This window comes from Trachinotus anak, unplaced genomic scaffold (genome assembly GCF_046630095.1).
Source record: "Trachinotus anak isolate AG129_WGS33_773 ecotype Australia unplaced genomic scaffold, CSIRO_AGI_Tana_v1 ptg000001l, whole genome shotgun sequence".
NCBI classification, from domain to species: Eukaryota; Metazoa; Chordata; class Actinopteri; order Carangiformes; family Carangidae; genus Trachinotus; species Trachinotus anak.
The window spans coordinates 17,003,589-17,022,269 of NW_027273852.1; the positions used below are offsets into that span (position 1 = coordinate 17,003,589).

At 39.1% G+C, this 18,681-nt stretch overlaps 2 protein-coding genes across 4 annotated transcripts in view; both read left to right on the top strand.

The window, feature by feature from the left end:
- cacnb4a (calcium channel, voltage-dependent, beta 4a subunit) overlaps positions 1–6,809 on the top strand; it is a 36,704-nt gene extending 29,895 nt beyond the window's left edge. For all 3 annotated transcript variants that reach the window (XM_071480952.1, XM_071480962.1, XM_071480971.1), the window contains 7 exons: positions 553–633; positions 2,621–2,679; positions 2,774–2,883; positions 3,007–3,158; positions 3,712–3,807; positions 3,939–4,115; positions 4,813–6,809. In XM_071480952.1, coding sequence (XP_071337053.1) covers positions 553–633; positions 2,621–2,679; positions 2,774–2,883; positions 3,007–3,158; positions 3,712–3,807; positions 3,939–4,115; positions 4,813–5,076 — 939 coding nt within the window. In that variant the 3' untranslated portion in view covers positions 5,077–6,809. The remainder of the gene's footprint in view (positions 1–552; positions 634–2,620; positions 2,680–2,773; positions 2,884–3,006; positions 3,159–3,711; positions 3,808–3,938; positions 4,116–4,812) is intronic.
- An 806-nt stretch (positions 6,810–7,615) lies between these two features.
- On the top strand, positions 7,616–14,521 carry arl5a (ADP-ribosylation factor-like 5A). The gene is made up of 6 exons (XM_071481113.1): positions 7,616–7,993; positions 12,051–12,111; positions 12,224–12,371; positions 12,608–12,691; positions 13,509–13,660; positions 13,890–14,521. The coding sequence occupies exons 1-6, from the start codon at positions 7,948–7,950 to the stop codon at positions 13,936–13,938; spliced, it is 540 nt and encodes a 179-aa protein (XP_071337214.1). The 5' UTR covers positions 7,616–7,947; the 3' UTR covers positions 13,939–14,521.
- Positions 14,522–18,681: the final 4,160 nt, after the last annotated feature.

Sequence of the window (18,681 nt, forward strand, 5' to 3'; positions counted from 1 at the left end):
CGAGCTTTTGTTATTTGATGGTTCTGTTTATTGTGAGCTGTAACTATGACACTGAAAACTGTGAACAAATAATGAAAATATAAAACAGGTCTAATTTAATTGTTTGGAAACTCTGCTGTTTTTTTAAATTCTATTCATTAGGTTTTGGGGTAGATTATTTGGAAAATGCTTAAAAACAATTGCATAAAGGGATACCCAAACCTACTTTAAAAAAACAAAAAGCAAAAAACAGATGCCATAGTAGGATGTCTTTCTTACCATATTGAAATAGCTCATAAAAGGTTGCCATATGAAATAAAACTTTATATTCTCTCTTAGTTTAAATTCCCTTTTTTTAGCTTTTTCTAGGTGTCACATGACATCTTTTAAACGAGGCTAAGTGGGCTGGTGGATTCTTTAGCTGATCATTACAAAAAGGGGCATTTATTCATTTGGACATTATTTCGTTTAAAGAATAGGTGATGAATAGATAGGTGGTGACGTGGACACTTTAGGAGACACTTGCTAATAAAATCAAATCTTGACTGTAGCTGTTTGCTCCTGTCCCTCCAGGCTGAGCACATCCCTCCGTATGACGTGGTTCCCTCCATGAGGCCGGTTGTCCTGGTGGGACCATCCCTGAAAGGTTATGAGGTAGGATGTGCTACTGCTCCTCAAGGCATTTTACTAAGCCTCTGCTTCACAGCCAAAATAGAAATCTTGTAGTCCTTATATTACTTAGCGAACTCTATTCAACAGCTAATAATATAGGTATCCAATTTTTATCGATAGCACACTTATATATACATTATGAAGGCATTCTCTAATTTTCTGAGGCCAGTAAGTGCACTTTTTATGGTGAAATCAAAATACAAAGATTGTTGGCAAGACTTTACAGTTTAATGATATACACTTTGAAATGTAAACCTGTTTAACTAGCCATGTGATGCATCATGTCATAGGCTCTGGCTGATTCCCAGAAATAAAACATCAAGACTGAAAGTTGTCATTGATTCTCAGTTACTATTGGAACCACAGGACAAACAATAAAGGAGGCCAAGGAGGTGGTGGGAGGTGGGAGCTGGATCCAGTTGTCATGGATTCACAGTCCATGCCTCCCATTCTGGTGTTGCCATGGTAACAACCTTCTGGGTAAACTGCACCAGTCTGAAAAAAGTGGAGCATGGTTTGAAATTAGAAGCAGAGAATAACGAGATAGATGAGTTACTGAGTCATTAAATGGCATTTCTTCAGTTTAATCCTACAAATAATAAAGCTCATGATTAACAGTGTGAGCAGTGCTACAAGTAAGGGTGGAGTTACCTTTATTAATGACAGGGTAATGAATCAGAGTTACGTGCATTATGTCTGTGTTGTGTGAAGGAAGGGCGGTGCAGTTGCAGTGCTGGAAGAAGTATTCAGACCTTTTACTTAAGCAATTATTTAATTTAGCAAAACCACAAATTCTCCAAAAGCTGTAAAAGCTGTGCATGTAAAATGTTACTGAAGTACAGAAGTGTTACCAGCAAAATGTATATAAAGTAAAAGTTCATGTTATGCAGCCCAATGACCTGTGACAGTGTTATATGATTACTGAATATATTACAGTGTATACTAGTATAAATAAGTGCATAAAATTGCTGTGAGTAGCAACTTTATACACTGTTTGATAGTTTAATCCATAAGGGTGCATTATATTTTGGAAACTGATCATATGTTTGTATGTTAAATATTAATCCTAGTAGTAAGTAACTGTAGCACTCAGATAAAGGTAGTGGAGTAAAAAGTATAACATTTCTGTCTAAAATGTAGAGGAGTAGAGGTATGAAGTAGCATAAAACGGCATGCCACTTGGGTAACTGCTACTGTATAGTCGTAAATTAATCACCTTTTGATCCACAAAGTCAATGCACATTTTAATAGCACTATTTTTCATCTGACAGCCTTGTGTTTCAGCTCAAAGGACATCAAGCCACTGCCAACCTTCTGTCACTGTCAGGCTCATTTGGACAAATCAGAGTGACAGCTGGCACAGCTTAACATACAGCTTTGGCTGTTTTGATTCATGTATCCGTGCATTCATCGCCTTGAGTCAAACACCTCAAACAAACACGACGACTGACTGTCTCTAAGGATGACTTTCTGAACAAAAGCAACTACTTCATCTTGACTTTCTGTTTCAATTCAAGGCCTCAGAGTGGCAACTCATATAACTGTAGGCTACAATGTGTTACTTGCCCCAGTTCATCGCCTGTGGATTGGCTTTTGCAATTCTTCTCCTAATCACTTTATTTACTTTGGCCCCTGTTAGTTCTGCAGAGAGCCAGGAGGAGAGAAACTGTGCTCGCCCTGGATAAACCGGTCGGTCAAGTGTGTAATTCATAGACTATTCAGCAGTTTCCTGACTGGATGGCACTGGAATGATTAATAAGAGTTAGCTTCTACTTGTCTGCTGCTCTGTAGTATATTCAGTAGATGCTGATAGATGGAAGGATGCTGATGTTACAAGCTTCTTTTGTTTGCTTGTAACATGCCCTTCACTATGGTTGCCCAACCTCTCTTTAATTTCATGCTCTTCTTCTCCTTCCTCTTCCCTTTCCATCTTGTCTCCTCCACCTTCTCCCCTCATTCATGGATGTAGGTGACAGATATGATGCAGAAGGCGCTGTTCGACTTCCTGAAGCACAGGTTTGATGGGAGGTAAGCAGGGAAGCAAAGAGGCGTCTGTCGCTCAGCGCTATCATCCTGCTGCCAGCTTGCTCATCATGACATATGTGTTTTGTTGTTGTTGCAGGATATCCATCACAAGGGTAACAGCTGACATATCATTGGCCAAGAGGTCAGTACTAAACAACCCCAGTAAGAGGGCCATCATTGAGAGATCCAACACCCGCTCCAGCCTTGGTAAAGCTACAGGAACTGTCTGACTCAATGATGTGCACGTCTTGTAGGTGTTCAGACTGTGAATATTTTGTAATTTCCTTTGTGCTCATTCTTGTTCTGCTACATGTTGGTGTCCTTGTGTAGCGGAAGTCCAGAGTGAAATAGAAAGGATCTTTGAGCTGGCCAGGTCTCTACAGCTGGTGGTGTTGGATGCCGACACTATTAACCATCCAGCACAGCTCATCAAGACCTCATTAGCCCCCATTATCGTCCATGTTAAAGTGTCCTCACCTAAGGTAAGATTGGAGGCCTAGATGCTAGATGTTCACATTTGCTGCTCTCTCCTAGCAGGATGCTGTATCTAGTCTTAAGAGTTGCTATCTTTTGAGGATTAACATTATTTAAAATATCAAAATATCAAAAAATAATATTAAAAAAAACACTAACTTGCTGTTCTCAGCAGGCAATTACAAGCAGATTTATATGTCAAACTGAATCTCAGAAACAGTTTCAGTTTTATTCCCCTGCTATTTACATTTCAAAGTGAAATATGAGAGAACCCATCCAGGCGGAAAAGGGATAAGTCTGAAGCAGAAAGCACGATTGTTATACTTGGCGTTTGAACCTATAGGAGCAGTGACAGGCATGTTATTACTTGTGCTGGTTTGATTTTCTGGAAACTTAATCTCTTCTCCCAAACATGCATAGAGAGCAGCTGTAATGTTTAGAGAGCAGCTGTAATTCATAGGAGTGGAGATGGAAGTGTGGCTTGTTTACTCAGGTCTTTGTAGTTGGTGCTCATTCCATAGTTGGAGATATTTCCTTGTGTTTTTCTACTGTATTCTGCAGGTCCTGCAGCGGCTGATCAAATCAAGAGGGAAATCTCAAAGCAAACACTTGAATGTGCAGCTTGTTGCAGCAGAAAAACTAGCTCAGTGTCCGTCTGTGAGTAAATGTCAAATACCCTTTTAAATCTAGACAAGCAACAACCACTTAGTTAAGTTTTATTCTGCAGGCACCAGGGGTTTTCACAAGCAGCAGCAGCTTCACTTTCTTCTCTCCCTTTCCAACCTCAGGAGATGTTTGATATTATTCTGGATGAGAACCAGCTGGAAGATGCATGTGAACATCTGGCTGAGTACCTGGAGGCATACTGGCGTGCTACACACACTTCACTTAGCACGCCACTCAACCCCCTGCTTGGCCGCAATCTGGGATCCACTGCTCTCTCCCCGTATCCTGCTGCCATTCAGGTGAACTTGTCAAACAGAAAAAAAGAAAAAGAAGCTGTGCTGTATTGTTTTCTGTTGGTGGTTAATTTTAAGGTTGATTATCTGTCATTATGTTTGTATGCTGCTTATCTGCAAAATTCAATCACATTTTGTAATCTTCTGGTGACAGGAAAAGACACAGTACAGTTGTAAATGTAATGCTGTGCTTTTGATACATGTATTGTTGCAGGTTTTCTAACCACAGGCTTAAAGCAATATTCAAATCAAGTTTGAAAATTGCAAATGTTTGCTTCCCATCCAAACTCTCAGGATGCTCCGTACAGGCTCTGAAGCTCCATCCAAAGCAGCTGTCAAGCTGTCAGAAGCTGATGATCTTTGATCTTTGTTTGTTTCCTCATTTACAACAATGAGGAAACTGTTAACACTTAATAACTATTTTACAACCATCTTTCAAGCCCACATGGGAAACTTTGAAGTGTGTTTGAAGTAAATTTTGAGTTTGAGGTCCTTGACATAGAACATTTTCTCATATCATTAAATATAATCATTACATGAGATAGAATTAACATATTACATCTAATATTTAAAACTCTGCAATACTTTACAAACTTTTCTTAATTTTGTATCATATGCATAGTTACTGTTTATATCCTGCTCAGCTGTCACATGTTTAACAAAGCAAACCTTTGAGAGAATCAGTATTTCCTCTCTTACACAGGCCCAACGAAACCGGAATAGTAACCACACAACAACAGACCATTCACCTGTTGAACGCCGCAGCCTGATGCCTGCTGATGAGAACTACCATAATGAACGGGCGCGGAAGAATCGCAACCGTCTGTCCTCAGGCTCGCAGCACAGCCGGGACCACTCACCTCTGGTGGAGGAGGACTACCAGGACCCTTACCAGGACTCTTACAAGCCTCATCGTAACCGAGGATCGCCAGGAGGCTACAGCCAGGAATCAAGGCACCGGCTTTGAGCTGATGAAACTGCTACACTCTCTTGGACTGTAACAATCTCGTATTGATGTGTAGTATCTGATATTCCCTTTGGCCTTGGCTCCTGCCAAATGGGCATTTGAACCTAAAAAATAAAGAATCCTGCTCTTGCTTTGATGTGAACAAGGGAAGGAACTGGATATGACAGTAGCACAAGATCAGAACAGTAGTGTTTTAAAGGGAAGAATAAAAATGGAGCTGAATATGTCCCAGATGTGGCTTGTGAGTGAAGTACACTAGCAGGTGATAGTGTGCGACGTAGGCTCTTCTGGACCCTTCCCGCCACCTCAGCTGTTACTGTAGCATGCAGGTAGGACTGTAATTACAGGTCACTACATGCCTCAATCCAGTGCCGGACATCAAGAGCATCCAGTGGTGATGATCAGCACAGCACCTGTTTGCACGCACCCAGGAGCTGGTAGAAGCAGAGTATAATGCATCTTAAAAGCTTCTCAAGTTTGTTTGCCACTGTCCTCGATGTGAGTGTAATAAATCTTGTGGAAGTCTGTTCCCAAATCCAGAGCTTTACACATTTGCTTTTAAGTGACATGGATGGTGATGTGGTGTTCTCTTCGGGGTTCATACAGAGGCTCCCTTTTCGCACTCGTTTCTTTCTTAATGCCATTTTTGTCATGAACCATATCAAGACAGCAACATAAAAATCATGCAGATACTAATACATTTCAAAGCTCCAAACCTCAGGAATGAGAGGTCAGTAAGACCTAGAAGTTTGCTGACAGATGTAGCGTTTATGTTCTCACCCATCTTATGGGGATCTGATTCTGAGTGTCATGTTAAATTGTTAAAAGATGTTATGATTTAGTTGTTACAAAAAAAGTTATTATTATAAAGAGCACATGAGTCACTAGAATGGTCATGCCAGCATGTTTTTTCATATGTCATGCATTTATCAGCTGCTGTGGTCTTTCCTGTGTGGGGCAGGACATTGAATAAAATTGATGAAATTGGATTTAATGAGTGACTTATATTGAGGGCTTCCATATGTAAATACAGACAAATAATTGAAAGCACGCTCATTTCAAATCATGAAATTACATTCTATTTTTTTCTTCTTTCAAGGCCTACGCCTTCCAACATCTAATAAAATGACTTTCCTCCATCTTCCTCCACTTTATTTTTAAAGGTTTTATAAAATAAGGTAACATTTACATTCAGTAGCAATTTAATGGGCCCTTCTTTCATATTTTGGTTGGATCACATTTGATTTTCACTAAAGACTCCTAATGAGTGATAAACTAGCTGAGAGCACTTGGGCAGGGCTGTGCTCCATTCGTCACATTGTCTTTTACATGCTACGTTCAAGGAAATGTAGAGCAGTTCCCTGCAGTTTTTTAAATCAGATGAATTTACTTGTATGCTGACAGCTAATGCAGGATTAATATATCATTGCCTTTTAATGACATATCCTTGTATCTTGTAATTTAATATTTGTTGAAAATCTCACGTTCATTTTTTTAGTCCATAGGCCAGAGATCTCATTGTGCTGATGGAAAAGGAACATCGACAAGGAGACTTCTGGTCTTATCTGCCATATACAGTAGCTTTTATTGTTGTTGTTTCAAAACTCTGGAGCATAAGCAACAGTTTAAAGGATCTGAATACTGCCTGTGAGAGAATGATGCATTGATTAGAAGTTTCTGTGCACTGTCATTTTACAATTGTAATGAAATAAACCCTTATGCTGTTGTATGGATAGAGCTTGATTTTGTTCCAAAACATACACACACCTGTTCTTTGTCCTCATTACTTCATGTCTGGATAGTCTTAATACAAGGCAAGTACTAATGAAAAATCACATTTTGGAGCATCAGCTGATGTCTTCAAAGTGCTTACTTTTTCTGAACAGGCTGAAATTCAAGGGTGAGGAAATTATTCCTTTGAATTGAGAAGTTGGAATCTGAGTTTTTTTTGGCATTTTTGTAGATTAATTTCAATGAATCACTCTACTAATGGAATAATAATTATAGTAATTATTATTATTTCATGACAAATATATTAGGTTGTACGTTTTTAGCTAAAGGTGGTCAATTTACAAGCATAGAAAAATTTTTTATTTTATTTTATTTTATTTTATTTTATTTTATTCCTGGTCTGCTGTAATATCCATATCTTCCAAAAACAGTATACTATACTGTATACAAAGTTAGCAGTTTAACAGGTACACCCACTAATGCAGTCTAATACAACAGTCTTGCAATAAATCCTCCTTCATGAAGGTTATAATGTTCAGTTTTTATTAAAACAGTTTTAGAAAGGTGTTGATTCAACTGTAAGATCATTGTGGAGGATGTAGTTTGTGGTGCTCTTGAACTGTGTTGAATTATACAGATAGGTAAGTCTGTTATTTGGCCATCTCTCCTTTTTATAAATGGGATGGACAATTTCATAGAAACGCCTGTCCGTGTAACGCAGTACATTATACTGCCGACCTACTGTACTGTGTTGTACAGACCACATTAGTTTTACATGTTTAATTTGGATCAACGGGACAGTGAAAATACGCATGCGCAAGATTGACAGTTAGCTATCGCAGCTCACTTCACAACAGCCAGCTGACACCAATCGGTTACCCACAGCGATTGCCGTTTCGGTTTTCTTCTCGGCAATAAATTAACCGTCATACAAAAACTTAAATCATATGGAAGAGATATCATCAACATTATTTCACACAAGTATGGCGGTTACACTTCAAAGCTCTGAAAGCTCTTCGTCTGTGTAGTTAGCGAGGTAGCTAGCTAGGTAAAGTTGATAGCACTAAATAGCATCAACGCTAGCTAGCTAAGTTACAGTGGATTCTTACAAGCTGGCATCAAAAAAACTCATCGTCAGCCATGGGAATACTATTTACAAAGCTATGGAGGCTTTTTAATCACCAAGGTAAGAATGGGGCTTTGGCATTTATAATAAAACTGTCGAAGATATGGGAGCGAAGTGGAGTCAGTGGTCAGAGGAGGCCGCTGTGAAAGACAGGTCTGCTGCGTTCATACTAGCCTGGGATACAGCTCTATACACATGACAGTTTACAAGTCTTATTTTGTTACCATAACATCAGCCGCTATAACTTCCATGTGTTTATATTTTTATACGTGTTAACGTTGTTTTTTCACCTTTTAACCTGTGAAGAATGTAGTTTTCTATAAACTCTGCTCACCGTTTCTGCTTAGTGTTAAATTATTTATGCTCTCAGGGTTTGGGGCACAGGTTAAGTGAAACCAAGTCGATCCCTGGCCAGTGATCTTGAATCAGTAAAGAGATAGGTCATTGGGAAACCTCTGAAACTTGAGTCCCGACGTATGGTTCAGTGTTCAGCCTGGTTGGCCAGTATTATGACTGGAGATGGCCACACAAACAGAGCACACTGAAGTCAGCCACATCAGCAGAATGCTCGGTGAATAAGGATCAATGGGTGACTTCAGAGTGAGTCACACTGGTTCTTTACTCCCATTGTAATCACATCACCTTATCAGAGTAAGGACAGGAATACTAGTAACCCAACATCCATTCACAGTTGGCTTGTCCAAAACGGGTATAACTGTAATTTCACTACCGAGTATTGGTCGTGATTTAGACTGAATCACATGGGACTCGCATGCAGCGGGCAGTCATCTGTGAACAAAATTGCTGTAAACTAGGCCCCTTAGATCTACACACATCGCACAATGCTGATGGTGCAGTGACTCTTGCACAGTAAACTGCACAGCAAGACAACCAGACAGAAAGGTTTATCAGCTGTTTACATACCCAACATCAAAACTGAAGTGGATACTAGCAAAGTCACTCAACAGAAAACTAGCACTGGCTTGTAGCTGTTCTCTGTTTTATACCATTGTGAAGTGTGTTGTAATGTATTTAGGTTTTTGAAGAGCCACACTGGGTTCTGGGAAATTGTGATGGACATGTTTTACAATTAGCTTACAAATTAAATTTTAAACAGTTAATTAAAAAAGTAATTATTAACTTAAGGTATAAGCAGACATACCTACATTTAATTTCTTTTAAAATGCTTGACAAACATCATTTGAGTGAACATTGGCTAAAACTGTGATTATTTGCTTTTGCCAGCTTTGTCTGGCAATTCATCCTCTGTTAGATCTCTTCTGAGCTCTGCTCCATTTTGCTTCCATCCATCCTGTCCCTGGAGTCTGTAAGGCTTTTATTGTTACTCCTCTATCTAGCACCAGCTGCACTTTCAAGTCTCAGGAAGCCTTAACCATGGCTGTCCCCAGTTGATTGATTCTACCCAGTGGAACAACAGAAGTTCATTCACAGTGAAGAGGACATGTGATTAGACATTACAAACTTGGGTGTCTGTATTCCAGTCAACAGTTTAATGTAAAAACGCAATGGTAGCAAACATTATGGTCACAGTGTTGACTTGCTGATGGCTTCCACATGATTTTAGGTTTGTTCTGAATCATTTAAAATTTCTGCCCATTTTCTGAAATGTTTATCCTGTTCATGTTGATGGGCGTCCCTGTAGACTATCCCAGTTTATCCCACATATTGGGCATTAGCCAGACACCCAGGTTTGCATTTATGTATGGGGAATTTGGAGTTTGCAGTTAATCTAACCTTCATGCCTTTTAGCCATTTAGTAGTCCTACCCTCTCAAATGTGAAGATTTGCTGCTGTCCTATTTGATAGTAAATTGAGTGTGTCTGGGTATTGTAGTGTTGGTCAGACAAAACAAGCAATTTGAAGACATCACATTGAACTCTGGGAAATTGTGATGGGCATTTTATTTTATTTTGAGACATTTCTTAGAATAATAACAATGAAAAAATGTTTGTTAGTTGCAGACTGACTTTGGATTGTGGGAGGAAACCCATGCAGCCACTGTGCCACCTGTTTTTAAAAATGTCAACAGTTAATACATTTAGATAGAATGTCTGCAGACAGCTTAACTCGCACCTGCATGACCTTTTTCTTTTCTTTACTTTTTTTTTCTAAACAAGACTTTTTGCCCCAGATTCCTGCAGTTTTCACAGGACTGACTCCAAGCACTGAAGACAGTGTAGTCAGCTGTGTGTTATCTCTATGCATGCAGTCTGTTATGTTTGCTAAAGCTGCATTTTTGCTGTAAGAACTCACTCTCTGTCTTCACAGCTGTTTTGTTTAAGTTGAGCATGGGGGAGTTGCACAGACAGGGCTCATATTTTGATCTTGTGCAATTTGCTACTGCTTTCACTTCCTTTGCTTTAGTAAGGTTTTAGTCACAATTATGCTAACAGCTGTAGTCAAACTATATGTGGTAATGTATGTGTCAAGCATCAAGTTTTGCAGGGCGGAAGTTTTTGTGAGGGTTCACACTGGTTGTGGATGTCCTTTTAACTTCTCTGAGTTTTATGGTGTATTCCAGACAAGAAAGGTGCAGGAAGTGTGTGAAGTGTGGTAATTTACAAATTCATCCAGTAATGTGGATTAGATAGATTTAATGAAGATGTATATTTGTTGGCCAGCACTCCTTTTATTTACATTCACAGAAAGATTATGGGACAAATCTTATGAATTATTTCATTGTGTTAAATTTATCTTCACCATCTGAACCAGTTAAAGGCTGAATTGAATTGCTGCCCAATTGAATCTGCTCCATATCATTCCGTGGAAAATTGTGTTCTTGGTCACAACACATAATAGATTCTGTACTCTATAATCTCTATGCAAAATTTAAAACTCAGTCACTCTCAGTCACCAGGTCGATGCTGTGATTCCTTAGGACCTATCACATGACTCATACTCCAGGTGACACCAGTGGTTGTGTGACTGGCTAAACCTTGATTAAACTTACCTGCATTGCTTTGAGTTGGCTGGCTAAAGCTATTATCAAATGAGTCTCTCTTGACAATTACCGTTCCCAAGTTATCAACACACTTGGGGTCTTCCATTTACTTGGGTGAGTTGTTTGGCAAAAGCAGTTGCAAAGAGTTATGTCAGGCTTTGCAAACAGCTCAATGGGTTACTTCTCAATGAGAGAAACGAAAAAAACACCAGAGTACACGATTCACTTCAACAGTACTGAAGTGTTTTAGGACAACATCTGAAAGTCAGTATTAGGGCCATCACCCAAATGTATCCCTACTGTGCATGCCATTGTGTGTTTGTTGTGTGACGCCGGGCTTTTCTGTAGACTAAACATGAAGATAATTCAGATAAGCCATAGTGTAGGTAGAATGTGGGCTTGTTCTTGTTCTGTCATGCTCTAGTTTCTCTCGATTACCCATTTGGCCATAACTAATAACAGTTGTTCAACATTTGTTCTTCATCTGTGTTCTGGATGGTCACAGGATCTAAAACATGGCAATTTAATTTAGTTTTATATTTGAAAAGAGCCTTTAGTGGTGTAGATGAAGCTGGGTATTGGTATTATGTCACAGAAGATTTACAGAAAAGCAACAAGCACTTTGATGCAAGAATGCTGTGCAATCTTGTGTCCTTTACCTTTATCCCATCCTTGTGCTTACTATAGGACTTGTTACTATTGTCTTGTCACTGCAGCATATCAACAGCAAGAGGACAATTCATCTTAGTTGTCATATCTTGTTTGTCTTTTTCATATGTAGCCTCTTTGTATTTAAGAAAGAAAAACCAAGTATGCCATCTCCACAGCTGCCTCTGGGTTCAGCCTGATTGTACAAGCTTGCTAAAAACCACCCACTAACTCATCTGAGGCTGTGAAAGTACAGTGTTCACAGCCTCACAATGTCTTAGTGATGCTAGATGTGTGAAACGACACAATTTGGTACTGAAAGAACACAAAAAGGGCTGTTGTGTGAATCTCTCAGTGCAATTCCACATCAAAAGACATTTTATACACAGATTACTTGGCTGAGTTTACACAAGAGTCATACATCAGTCAGTCACCAGCACTTAGCCCACATATTGATGTCACTGCTAGCTCTGTGAATTCTTTGTAAGTGTCTTTATTGCCTTTCAGAGCACAAAGTTATTATTGTTGGCCTGGACAATGCTGGCAAGACCACAATTCTGTACCAGTTGTAAGTATACAAACATAATATGTCCTCACAGTTTTATCTTTCTATATAATATAGCATAAATGTGAATTTTGCTTGTGTCACCAACAACCCATTTCATTTTTGTATGTTTTAGTTCAATGAATGAGGTGGTACACACCTCTCCTACAATTGGAAGCAACGTGGAGGAGATTGTGGTCAACAACACCCACTTCCTGATGTGGGACATTGGGGGCCAGGAGTCCCTTAGGTCTTCATGGAATACATACTACACAAACACAGAGGTAATAGTAGGTTATGTTGGCTCACCCCCAAGCAAAACAAATCCAACAAGGCAGATCTGTTCAAATTAGCACTGAGAAGAAATTTCCACAGTAAATTTGAAGTACTTGAAAACATCTGCATTATAATGCATTGTAGTGAAACTGCAGTACCATTGTACCTATGGTCCAGGGTCAGACCAAGTTGAGATTTTTTTTAAATTAACCTACCATTATTTCTCTCTATCTTCTCTGACTAGTTTGTAATTGTGGTGGTCGACAGCACAGACAGAGAAAGGATCTCAGTGACCAAAGAGGAACTCTACAGAATGCTAGCACATGAAGTGAGTATCACAAAAAGTGATAATGATACTTGTAAGACATTATATTACATGTACTGATATGTCCACAGTTAATTTCATTAAATGATATCAAAAGTACAACAGCAAATTTGCCACACTTCAATTAATCATCTTTTATAGATATAAATAATTGGAGCTCCTGGTGGTAGACAAATGTCTTAAATTAAAAACATTGCTACAAAATAGTCATTTTAATTGAATACAAGTTAGCAGAATATAGCACAGCAAAATCTGTTATTTAATATGTTTAGGATAACATTCTCAAATATTATTTCAAAATGCAGAATTGAAAGCACAGTCAAAAGGGGAAAAAAACCAAAACAAGCAGACCCAAGTAATGTTAAATGGTATGCAACTTTATATCACCCACCTTTGCAGTGGTGTTGTGAGGATGTAGTTATTTTAGTCACAGCCCAGCATGTAAATGTAAAAAATTAAAAACAATAAATGTAAAGACTAACACCTTTAAAAAGTACATCTGAGAGATTAATGTTTCTGATACTGTTTTTTTTTAATGTGCTCAAACAGGAGTAAAGCTCAACCCTCCACTTTATTTATATAGTTCCTTCAACAAAACACAGTATTTAGAGAATTTCTTTTTTTTAATCACATTGTCACAAAATGGCTCTGTAGTCTGAATTATGGTTAGTTGACACTTAAATCTTAGTTAGTATACTGAGTAGTGCTGAGTCAATTCTGTCAAAGCCATTTTCCATGAAATGTTAATGTCATTGTAATCTTTGAAAGAATTTACTTTTCTTACCCTCTCCTCTTTCGATGGCTCTTATCTGCCCTCCAGGATTTGAGAAAGGCAGGGCTGCTGATCTTTGCCAACAAGCAGGATGTGAAAGGTTGCATGTCTGTGGCCGAGATCTCCCAGAGCCTCCAGCTTACCTCTGTCAAAGACCACCAGTGGCACATCCAGGCCTGTTGCGCGCTCACTGGGGAGGGGTGAGAACTGCATTAAAACTCACTTTCATAAATAAGACTCTAAAATTGAACCCAATGTACTCACACCATTGTGTGCTTTTATGTAGGAAAAATGTTGTATGAAATTTTTCTTGTCACACAGTCAGTGTACAGAGCGTCTGACTTAATGCCTGTCCATCTGCATTCTTTTCCCTGTCTCTGCCACATCCCCAATCCTCTACGACACTCCCAATGTTTTGTTTACCTCCAGGTTGTGCCAGGGTCTTGAATGGATGATGTCACGGCTGCGCGTGAGATGATGACCTTTGACTTTGATCAGGAGTGCTCCCTTGCTCTATGTTTTCCCTGCCTCCAGACATGAGCTTGAAATGAGGATGGGGACGAGGCCCTTCCTCTTTCCTGTGAAGCTGACATGGGCAGACCGCTGCCAGGACATTACCTTCTTCTGTGATAATTTATTTTACAAAAGATGTCTGAACTCTGAACAAAAAAACATGACCTTTTCAGAAGGACATTGGACAAACAAAAGACTGAAATTATTTAAATTGAAATTTCTGCACGGTTTTCCTTTCAGAAAAACACAGAGGTCAGAAAAGTGTCTGACTTGGAACTGTACTTGGACTTATTCTTCAGCGGTGTTTGAGTCTAGCCCACGGTGGCCTTGCAGTATTGCCGGACTGGCTGTGGCAGTTTTTATTGCCCCCATGTGTGTACAGTCCAGTATTCTCTTTTAATGTGGTGCCTGCAGCAGAATGTTCAAGCAATGATGGTTGATGGTGACTGAAACATGCAGAAGAGAGGGTAAAATCACAAAATGCCCTCTTCCTTTCAGTCCCTATGAATGATCAGCGAAATAAAGTGTTTTTATCTGTTTCAGGTGAATTGCATCGTGTCATGAATGAGTATTTCTTTCAGGTGACTCTAAAGATTGCTCTTTTCTTCTGTATGATTTGTGAACTATATTGAGTTTTCTGTTTGTAACTTCAAGTTATTCTTTTTTTAGTCCCTTAGGGGGCAGAATGTGTCACATGAGCTTATGGACACTCATGCTTTTCAGTGAGCATGATGAGCAGCTACAGGAGTAGGGAGGAGAGAGCCAGAGGGTCAGACAGCAGAAGGACTCAGGGAGAGAGGAAGAGACCAGGTTCAAAATGTCAGCAGCACACAGTAGGTGACAGAAGTAGAAAACGCAGCACAATAGTAAGGACTGCATACTGGGGCTGTCACGTTTAAATAAATAAATAAATAAATAAATCATGGTCAAATGAATGACAACTAACACAAACCAAAGCCAAACTATGTTTCAGAATTTTCATCCCACTCATTTGTGGTTCATCCACTGCCTCACTCAGTTTCCAGGCTTCACTCATCCTCAGTTGACTCCTCAGATCTGTTATCATGGTACAGTAATATTGCTATAAGGATGTTGCTTGTTACAAAGTCAGCAAACAGCCCTACCATTACCCTTAATTTTATCATGTATCATCATCTGTGAAACCACAATTATACTTTGTCACATCTCACATGCTGTGGTCTTGTGATTTCCCTTTCGTCACAGCTCGACACTTTTCCTCTTTTTTTTACTTTTTTGCAAGAGCTGACCCATGAACAGCTTTAAACGTAATCCTACAAATGTTTCATAACCGTGGTAATTACCAGTCGTAATATTGGCCATATATTTGAATAGCTTGATTTTTTTTTAAATATCACTAAACATTGAGGAGTCAAGTTTCACTGTATTGTAAAGCATAAATCAATATGTTTTACATTAACATTGCATCAAAGGACTGTGTAATGTTAAAAGCACTTGAAATAACGAGCCCACAGAGATGTGTTGCAGTCTTAAATTGACTAATTGCTTTAAGACTGACCTGAACATTGGAACTTATTGACAAAGGTGGTAAATGAATAAATGAATGAACACCAACATTTAATATTTTAATAAAATCCTACTGGGTGAAGATCATATTCTCACCAGGAGAACTGAGCAAACTCTATCTGCTAATGAGAAAAAGGCCACAAGATGTGTGTGGAAGCTCCTGAAAATTTGTACTAAGCGGACATTGTGTTCAATTTTTTTGTCATATATTGTGGGTTCTTACCTCGTTCTTTCTCCCACCTATTTAAAATCAGTTCCACGTTCATTGATATGGATTTTGTAAATTCTGTCCATCACCCCTTAAATCAAAGCTCACACAATAGTGAACTTTGTCTGATGATGTTACCCATTCAATTGAGGAGTTATGATTTTCATACTGTTATCTGTGAATAGCACTCAGTCAAACTTCCATATGTTATTATTTTCATTTTTTAGCTGAATGAAATATTTCAGGTGTTGAAGCAGGTAAGTCAAATAAGGCCCAGTGACCAAAATGTCAACAAGGGACATACAATAAGTCCATGATTATAATAATAAATTGAAATACTGCACAATTTGTGTCCATTTAACACCAGTCCAGAGTGCAGGACAGGGGACTTGAGTGTCAGCGGTCTATTTTGAGTAGTGTGTCAATGATGTTGTCAGACGCTATAATCACCCTAAAGATGTGATTGGAAAGGTGAGCCTTTTGTTTGTTCACAGTTTGTACAAGTTGAATTTATGTTGAAACATTGAAGGGATGTGCAAAACTACAAACTATTTACCATATCTGTCAAAATCCTGAAATGATGCCATAAATTACAGTCATTCAGTCACCCAATGGGTTCAGCTCTTGCGTACCAGCATTGAGCTATCTAAGACATCATTTGCTTCTTAGATAAAGGTCAGGTCAGTTGTTTATCCTACTGGAAATCTACCGACCCTGTTATTGCAAAGACATTCTATGACTGATGAATTGGTTTCATTTTAGAAGTCTTACCTCACTAGAATTCATTGTTTTTGTGTTGGTGGGCTAAAATTGACACTTGGCAGTGTTTATGTTGTGGTTGTCTTTCCTGCAGCTGTTGTGTTCTGGTCTCACTGGTCATCTGTCATTTTTTCCAGTGACTAAGCATCACGTCCCCCCTCCCTGGGTGTCCTTGGCATTGGGAAGTTGTTCTTTTGACTGCTACAATCATTAAAAGTCTGTAATACTGAAATACAAAGCACCAAATGTTTCCATATCCTGAAAAAGCCTTTCCACATATTTAGTTTCACAGAACCTGAGCAAAACTCTTTTCAATTTAAAGTGTTGGTTCATTCAGTGGTATCTGGCTATGCAAATATCCACAGATCTTGAGGTATCTTTAAATACAACAGAGATAAATGCAATTTCATTTGCAGTCTCGAAAAAAAAAACATTTCAGCAATTCAGTCTGTGTCTTTGTTACTCAGGGAACATAAGTCATCAAAAGTTGTCGAAGGGACCATTAGGAAGTTGTTCCAATGAAAGCAGGTGACCTTGAGCTCGAGATGATCCAGTAAATTGAGCATTTTTATAAGAACATGCTGCTGCCACAAACAAAATATCATTGCCCTCTGTTATCATCGAGTGGAACTAGTGTACTGTGAAAACACCAGGGACAAAGAGTGAGTCCAAGATTTCATACTTCAATCCTGGAAAAGTGTGACATGTTGCTTTTTTGTGAGTCGCTTACATTAACCAAATCATTGGAAAAACTATCTGCAAGGCTAAACACCACTTGTGGCAAGGGAGAAAATATGATTTTATAGCTTCACATTTTGTAACTTAGGTTAACTCACCCTTTAAACCATGACTACTTCTTCAGTTTTGCAGATTAGATGAGATCAGAAAAGCAGTGATGTTGCTAATGAGGACCAAGCTGCAGTCATCACAGAATGGAGGGCCATTACCTCTTTGCAGAGGGAGAGGGAGAGACATTCAGCTGCTGCTGTCCATCTTGGTCCCTGGGTAGCACCCTGCTTCTGGCACAAAGAGTGAGAGTAAAGATATGACATACTAGAGAGAGAGAGGCACATAATTTAAACAGAGGAAATGTACATAGGTCCTCTGTCACCATATCTACATGATCAGAGTTGATGCCCTTTGCTTCATAATTTTAGTCATAAATTGCTGTTAGATTTAATCATAGCTGCCACTGGACCTCAACTGTATGCTGTATATTATCTGGAAATAGTTTGTGATGTATTTTTAAAACCATATACTTTTTATGCACTCGGACGGCGTGAAACTTGAGTAGCAGTCTGCTCTATCACTTTGAAAATTTGCTCTTTTTTTACCTGGGTAGCTGAGGTTAAATCTAGTCTATTTTATAACATGAAATTAATATATATGGGACAGCCTCTAGAGCTGTTAGTGGCAGTTATATTGTTTTAAGGTTTTGTTAACATACAAGGGAACAAGATTGAATTTCAGTGACTGTTAAGCTAGAAATTGAACAAATGCCTGCACAGTACTGCATATTAGTGTTCCTGCCCCCAGTGGTCTAAATGTATCAGATATTCTTAGTCTTTATTACAAACAAATAACAAGACTTGACCCAACGGGGCTCATCATTCATTTACAGGCTTCACCCCTTAATTCAAGTGTCATTGGTGATTTATTATTTTTTTGGACTCGGTCACATTTGTAATATGTGGTTTTGTGTTTGTGCTTCATATTGACTTGGGCATGTACATCTCACAGGTCTTAAGTTTGTTGGTGACCCGATTCTTGACAGGACCTAGCCAGCTCAGGGTCAGCTAACAGATGACCTCAACAGATCTGGCACTCACAGCCCTGCCAGCCTTCAGCTAACCTTCTCTTCCTAAACTCAAACTCATATTCTTACCCCTCGTCACACCTGCCTCCAAACCTTGTACTAAAACAGATGCATTTGTTAACATCACAGCCAGCATACATCCATTGACACAGGGTGATACTGTTGTAGTCGGGGTTTACTTTTGTTTCCTTGAGACCCCCACCACGCGTGCCCCACTGCCTTCCTCATAACTGTACCGCTGATGCATTAGTCCCAACAGGTGCTCTTTTCTGAAAGGATCACTTAGGTATATTTAGATTTTGAAACCTGAGAGTGCTGCCCTGTGATTGGCTGTGTCAACCACATGATAACCTGGGTAGAAACCGCAGCTGTGTGCTGTT

Coding starts and splice junctions, on each gene's coding strand:
- arl5a (XM_071481113.1), top strand. CDS start 7,948: ATGGGAATACTATTTACAAAGCTATGGAGGCTTTTTAATCACCAAG. Junction 12,692..13,508: donor ACAGAATGCTAGCACATGAA/GTGAGTATCACA, acceptor TCTGCCCTCCAG/GATTTGAGAAAGGCAGGGCT. Junction 13,661..13,889: donor TGCGCGCTCACTGGGGAGGG/GTGAGAACTGCA, acceptor GTTTACCTCCAG/GTTGTGCCAGGGTCTTGAAT.